The following is a 6,679-nucleotide window of genomic DNA, read 5'->3' as shown; positions in this document are numbered from 1 at the left end:
TTTAGTAGTTACATATGTTAAAGGTTTAATCAAATGGTAGTTTGTTTTGCTAATACATGATTAGCAAGGGTATTTTAGAAAAGACAACATATAATTATTACAAATAACTAACTTAACAACTAATTCTTATATTAAAAACCGGAGGTAGTATAAGATTATTTTTATTTTGAATTCTGTGTCTATTAAAATAAAAAATTATTTAAAATATATAGAAAATTTAAATTCAATCTTAACCATCCAATATCAATGAAGATGGTCCAAATTAAAATGAGCACCTTATACTCATTATTATGATGAGCATGAAATGTTCTTCGTAAAAATTTCAGACAATACTTGAGCGAGTACTTAAGAAAGCATTGTTAAGCTTTATCAACAATTTTTCAAAGTGAAATTTAGTAAAATAATTCTGAACCTCTTAACACGTTTATTTTGTCAAAGTCAGACATTCTTGTCACACATATACATACATACACACGAATAAAAATATAAACATATATTAAAGGTCAACTTTTACATAAATATGTAACATGGGAGGCACTCCCTTTAATGTTGCATGCAAATACGCAATACAAAGACTTAGTGCCAAGCACGTAAAACCGCGTCACCAATCTTGCTCATGCATATAAATAAAGAACGTCGTCGCCGTGTAACTAAAACTCACAACACCACCAACACAGCAACAAACTTCACCATGTCTACCTACGGCAAGCTCGACGAATCCGAGCAAGAAAGGCTCGTAGCTCGCCAGAAGACCCGGAGGCGAATCGCCGTCATGAGCTTGTCAGCCGTTGTCCTGGTCGGCGTTGTTGTGGCGGCTGTCTTAGGAACAAGTCTTGCTCACAACAACGACAAGGACGACAAAAACAACAGTAGTAGCAATAATGTTGATATTTCTGCTTCAGTGAAAGCCGTGTGTGATGTGACATTGTACAAGGATGCTTGTTATGCCAGCCTTGGACGTGTGGTTCAACCAGGACAAGTGATGAAGCCTGAGGATTTGTTCAAGCTGTCTCTTCAAGTTGCATTGGATGAAGTTTCTAATGCTGCTGATAAGTATTTTTCTGGTGAAAAGGGAGCTTTTAAGGATTTGATTGGTGATGACAATAGGACCATGGAAGCTTTCAGAAATTGCAAGGAGCTGTTGGGTCTTGCTATTGATCATCTGAATGTCTCCTTGTCTTCTGGGCAGAATTCTTCTGTTCTTGACCTTTTTGAAGATCTTCAAACATGGTTAAGTGCTACAGGTACTACTACCACTAGTCATTGATATAAAAGCTAATTAAGGGATTAAATTGGATTCTAAATATAAGATTTCAATTTACTTTATCTCTTATATTTATCAGTTTCCACGAACTAATTTATCTAACTTATAAAATAATACTCCTCTAATCCTTAATATAAAACCCATTTAACTAATTTGATTAGATTAAAGAAGTTATGTGAGTTAGTTACTTATAACAAAAGTGACATATTTTTCCTAAAATACCATAATCATCTTTTTTAATACCCCCTCTTCCTCTTCTACTTAATTATGGTTGAGGGAGTATCCATAGCGGTAATTTAGAGAAAACTGATAAATATGAGAAATGGGTCTTATCTTTAGGATCAAAACCAACTCAAAAATTGGGTTCTATATTAAGGACCGGAGGAGTATATAATTTGGTGTCACACAGTGTTATTGTAGAGAGGTCACATCTATTGTAATTAACTGATATATTTAACTTCCTTAATTTATTCAAATGAGTTAAATAGCTCTTGTATTAAAGACTGAAATAAGTATTCTTAGCTGTCACTTCTAGTATTTCTGTTACTCGACAATAATAATTGAGATGCATAGTTAAGAATAATACTATGATCATCGTTCGTGTGATTGTGTGATCTTACAGGAACATACCAACAAACATGCATAGATGGCTTAGAGGAAGCAAAAGGATCAATAAAGAACAGAATTAGTAGCTACCTAAAGAACTCTACAGAGTTTACTAGTAACAGTCTGGCCATTATCACTTGGATTCAGCAGGCTACAAGCACACTAAACTTGAGACGACGACGTTTATTGACCCTACCAAATAACAACGAAGCTCCAGCATGGCTTCATCAGAAAGACAGAAAGCTGCTTGCATCAGACAAGGACTTGAAGAAGAGAGCAGACATTGTTGTGGCCAAAGACGGGTCTGGAAAATACAGAACAATCTCTGAAGCACTCAAACACGTCCCAGAAGAGAGCAAGAAGAGAACTGTGATCTATGTGAAGAAAGGATTTTACTATGAGAATGTTAGAGTTGAGAAGAAGAAATGGAATGTGATGATGATTGGAGATGGAATGACCAGAACAATTGTGTCTGGTAGTCTCAACTTTGTTGATGGCACACCCACTTTCTCATCTGCAACATTTGGTATTAAAAAAAAAAAAATTCTCATCCTTTACACTTATCATTGGATTTCTTTTATCAATGTAGCTTTAGATTCTCAGTTATGACTGTGTGATCCAGCTGTTTTTGGGAAGAACTTCATGGCGAGGGACATCGGATTTCGCAACACGGCGGGGCCACAGAAGCACCAGGCTGTGGCACTAATGACAAGTGCTGATCAGGCTGTGTACTACAGATGCCTGTTTGATGCATTTCAGGACACTCTCTATGCTCATTCACATCGCCAGTTCTATAGAGAATGCAACATCTTTGGCACTGTTGATTTCATCTTTGGCAACTCTGCAGTTGTCATTCAAAATTCCAACATCTTCCCAAAGGTGGGGCAAAAAAAAACTCCCTTCAATCCTGTTTATAAGCTTCAAATTTGAAAGGAGCTGTGGTCCATTTCATAAGCTTCAATTTGGGTTTGTTTCAACTAATTTTAGCTAATTGCATGTTACTCATGAATTAGTTATTTCAAACTTGTAAGAAGGATCGGAGGGAGTAAAAAAGTAGTCATTCATAACTTTAAATTCAATCAGATCGTTAAACATCATCCATAACAAGCCGTATTATAAGTTATAAATAGTATGGCTTATTTCTTGGACTCTCTGTAAGTGTTTAGTTAGTTTCTAAAATGGTTTTGTTCTGTTCATAGGTGCCTATGTTGGGGCAGAAGAACACAATCACAGCACAAGGGAAGGTAGATCCTAATATGAACACAGGGATTTCAATTCAGAATTGCAGAATCTCACCCTTTGGGAACTTGAGTTCTGTGCAAACGTATCTGGGAAGGCCATGGAAGAACTACTCAACCACTGTGTTCATGCAATCTTCAATGGGAGATTTAATTGATCCTAGTGGCTGGTTGCCATGGGTGGGAGACTCAGCACCAGACACTATTTTCTATGCTGAGTTTCAGAACTTTGGACCCGGTGCTTCAACAAAAGGTAGAGTCAAATGGAAGGGTTTAAGAACAATTTCTGCTAAACAAGCAAATAGATTCACAGTTAAGGCCTTTCTTCAGGGAGACCGATGGATTCCGGCCACAAGTACCCCCTACAAGTCTTCTCTGTGACAATTTTTATTTCATATACACATAATGCAAAGCTTCTTTTCTGAGAGTTTTCTTTGGATTTCTGGTTTTTTTCTTTTGCCATCATGGTTTTCCTGTGTATTAATATAACTTTTCATCACTCTATTGATTAATTTGATTCAATACTTCAATTCACATTATTGAGAAATTATAAGATACAGTACTTACGCCTTTCTTATAGAGCTAAACAAAGCCAAATTGACGGAGTTAATATTGAATCTTCATTTATAAAGTCATTAATGTAATAAAACAGAAGGTCTCTAGTTTCTAGCACTTGGGGTCTTTGAACAACGATCTTCATGCAATTTTTGAAAACATAAACTTTAATGAAACAACTTTGCAATGGGAGTGATGTACTAAGTAACCATTGATGAGCACATTACATTTGCAGATATACTCTTTCGAGTTACATCAGAAAACTCTTTTCCCCCCTAACTTATGAATAATCTCCTCTCTTGAAATGACTAATCATAATGTAGCTTGATCACCTTTTTTATGGGCCTCTTCATACCTAAAACCAGAAATTTTATGCCAATTACTGTCATACTAGTAGAGTGAATCATTAAAATTTTCATTTCTTTTCTAAAATTACAGAGAACTGTATAATTTGAACTATGCACAAGTGTAATTGGCAAATACATAGGTGACTTTATCTGCAAAGACAATGCTTTTGAATTACATCACAAAATTGGTACATTTAGGCTAATTTGCAGTATACATAAATCTAAAGGAAATTTTGACCGGCAAATACACTGTTTCTGAATTACATCACAATACTCATACCTTTCATATCCTTTTTAAAAACTAGTTACACTTAATCTAACTTTCTGACTAACAACAATGAATCAAATTTATTACTTTTCCTGCAAAATTTGACTCGCTAATTTCCTAGTAATCCTGCAGAGTATGGTATATCTGTGTCCGGAAGCCATGTATCTCCAAGTGTAAAATTCAGGACAGTAAAGTTCAAAGCCTGAGTAGCATTCAGAAGGTTAAAACCAGGCCATTGAACCCTATTGTTTGTACTAGCCCTAGGTCCATAGTTATTGAACTCGCCAAAAAACAAAGTGTCCAACCCTACAGTCCCATTCCACTCTAACCAACCAGAAGGTTCAATCACATCCCCAATATAAGACTCCATGTACACCGTTCTAGAATATAACTTCCATGGCCTTCCCAAGTATGTCAAGGTGGTGGTAGTAGTAGTATTAGTAGAGTTCAAATCTGAAGCCAAATCCTGTGCTGCTTCAATGCTGCAATTCTGGATTGAGATTCCGGTGTTCTGGTTCGGGTCGGTTCTGCCTTGTGCTGTGATGGAATTCTTCTGGAATGGAAGTGGCTTCCTGGCATAGATTTTGCAGCTTTGGAATACAACAGCTGCATTGCCAAATATGAAGTCAACTGTACCATAAATTTCACATTCTCTGTAGAATTGCCTCAGGGAGTGAGCATAGAGGGTATCTTGGTATCCTTCGAAGCTGCATCGATAAAAGGTGGAGAGATCAGCATTGTTCCTCACTGCTACTGCCTGGTGCTTCGCTGGACCTGCTGTGTTCCTGAATGTGATGTCCACTGCTATGAATCTTTCCCCAGAAACAGCTGAAACAATACACAATATATGGATTCAAACTTAGAAAATTTGGATTTTTTTTTTTTTTTGGGTTGTTGAAAAGTAAAAAGGCTACAAGAATAGATGGATATGCATTTGAATCACTTTGGCATGGTTCTTGAACACTAAACTATATATGCCATCTCCCATCGCTAATATAGGAGCTAGTAGAAGGATTGGATTTGGTCCCATTGGCATGTATTAATTTTTCTCAAACTAATTTACTTAACCTAAAAGCTAATATCTGATCTAATGTTAACGGGGAAAAAACACATAGGTACCAAATTAAAAATTGATAAAAAAATATAGGCACCTTCAATATGGTTTTCCCTTGTAACAAATGTGATATAATCTCCTTAAAATAATTCTAGGAAAAAACGTATTGAAGGTACCTATATTTTCTCTCAATTTTTAATTTGGTACCTGTGTTTTCTTTCTCTTGACTAAATTATTTAATTTTATATTTTTAGCAATATTAGCTCTTGTAACTTTGTTCTATTAGCACTTTTAGTGTCTATTTGGGATAGCAGTAAAAATCCCCTATAAGCATGTTTCATGTAAGTCGAGATAAAACTTTTCTCACATGCTTGTTTTGTACTCCGTAAATTACTATTAAAAAAATAGTTTATAAATTATTTATAAGCTGTTCCAAACGGGCCTTTAGTCTCTATACAAAGGTTAATGATATTAATAGAGCAAAATTAAAGATTTAGTTAACAGAAAAAAGCACACAGGTACCACATTAAAAATTGAAAAAAAAAATATATAGTTACCACCAAAACGGTTTTTCCTTGTTATAATTAGCTAACAAGACTAATTTTCTTAATCTACTTAAATTAGTTAAGTAACTTAAATTAAGGACCGGGGTGTGTGTAGAAGTCTTACCAAAGGTGGAAGAATTAAAGGTTGTCCAGCCATCAATGACACTGTGATTGCCTGCGATGATGGTGTGGTTGATACCATCACCAATGAGCAAGATGTTCTTCTTGTGTTTAGGAACAATGACATATTCTTCATAGTATCCTTCTCTGACATAGATAAGGAAGTAGCCATCTTCTGGTCTGAGGTTTGTAGGTGCAGCAGAAATGGCTTCTCCAATGGAGGTGAAGTTATCAGTGCCATAATGGCTCACAATTGCATAGCTGTTTAATAGAATCCCTTTGCTTTCACTTTCTCTCAGAAGAATCCTCTCACTTCTGCTTTTGCACTTTGATGATGCCTTGCAACTGTACTTCTCCCGAAGAACCTGCACCATAATTTAGCCTCTCATTTTTCCATTATGTGTCTTAATCAAGCGTGTAATTAGCTTCATTGTCTATAGTTAATAAAACTTCCGTACACAAAGAAGTAAATAAATAAAACTTCCATCAAATGGTTTGACATTTGTTTCCCTTAAACAAGATCTTAAGCTCGAGTTTTCTATATATAAAAAAATAATTAAAAACATATTACTTTCTTTTTCTAGTTAGACAAACAGACACTAACTACCTGAGGTTTGGTCATTGGCAAAAGAACATATTACTTTCCTAATAGCCAAACATGGATCAGGTTGCAAGCTTAAGC

At 35.5% G+C, this 6,679-nt stretch overlaps 2 protein-coding genes across 2 annotated transcripts; one reads left to right on the top strand and one right to left on the bottom strand.

Moving 5' to 3' along the window:
- Positions 1 to 691: 691 nt before the first annotated feature.
- Positions 692 to 3,489, top strand: LOC114738945 (probable pectinesterase/pectinesterase inhibitor 46). The gene is made up of 4 exons (XM_028927007.1): positions 692 to 1,244; positions 1,887 to 2,396; positions 2,493 to 2,749; positions 3,070 to 3,489. Exons 1-4 carry the CDS (start codon positions 692 to 694, stop codon positions 3,487 to 3,489), a joined length of 1,740 nt encoding a protein of 579 aa, XP_028782840.1.
- Positions 3,490 to 4,203: 714 nt separating this feature from the next.
- LOC114738947 (probable pectinesterase/pectinesterase inhibitor 25) lies at positions 4,204 to 6,371 on the bottom strand. The gene is made up of 2 exons (XM_028927010.1): positions 6,002 to 6,371; positions 4,204 to 5,106 (listed from the first exon to the last, which is right to left on the bottom strand). The coding sequence occupies exons 1-2, from the start codon at positions 6,369 to 6,371 to the stop codon at positions 4,388 to 4,390; spliced, it is 1,089 nt and encodes a 362-aa protein (XP_028782843.1). The 3' UTR covers positions 4,204 to 4,387.
- Positions 6,372 to 6,679: the final 308 nt, after the last annotated feature.

This window comes from Neltuma alba, unplaced genomic scaffold (assembly GCF_004799145.2).
Source record: "Neltuma alba isolate B1F8T4 unplaced genomic scaffold, ASM479914v2 tig00013729_pilon, whole genome shotgun sequence".
Taxonomy (NCBI): Eukaryota; Viridiplantae; Streptophyta; class Magnoliopsida; order Fabales; family Fabaceae; genus Neltuma; species Neltuma alba.
The sequence above is the reverse complement of the archived record's forward strand: the minus strand, read 5'-3'. Positions and strand labels throughout refer to the sequence as shown.

Bases quoted from the DNA above. Each gene is read 5' to 3' on its own strand.
- LOC114738945 (XM_028927007.1), top strand. From the start codon at position 692: ATGTCTACCTACGGCAAGCTCGACGAATCCGAGCAAGAAAGGCTCGTA. The intron at 1,245-1,886 runs GTACTACTACCA...GTGATCTTACAG, and splicing joins AACATGGTTAAGTGCTACAG to GAACATACCAACAAACATGC. The intron at 2,397-2,492 runs GTATTAAAAAAA...TGTGTGATCCAG, and splicing joins TTTCTCATCTGCAACATTTG to CTGTTTTTGGGAAGAACTTC.
- LOC114738947 (XM_028927010.1), bottom strand. From the start codon at position 6,371: ATGGTGCAGGTTCTTCGGGAGAAGTACAGTTGCAAGGCATCATCAAAG. The intron at 5,107-6,001 runs GTAAGACTTCTA...GTATTGTTTCAG, and splicing joins CTTTAATTCTTCCACCTTTG to CTGTTTCTGGGGAAAGATTC.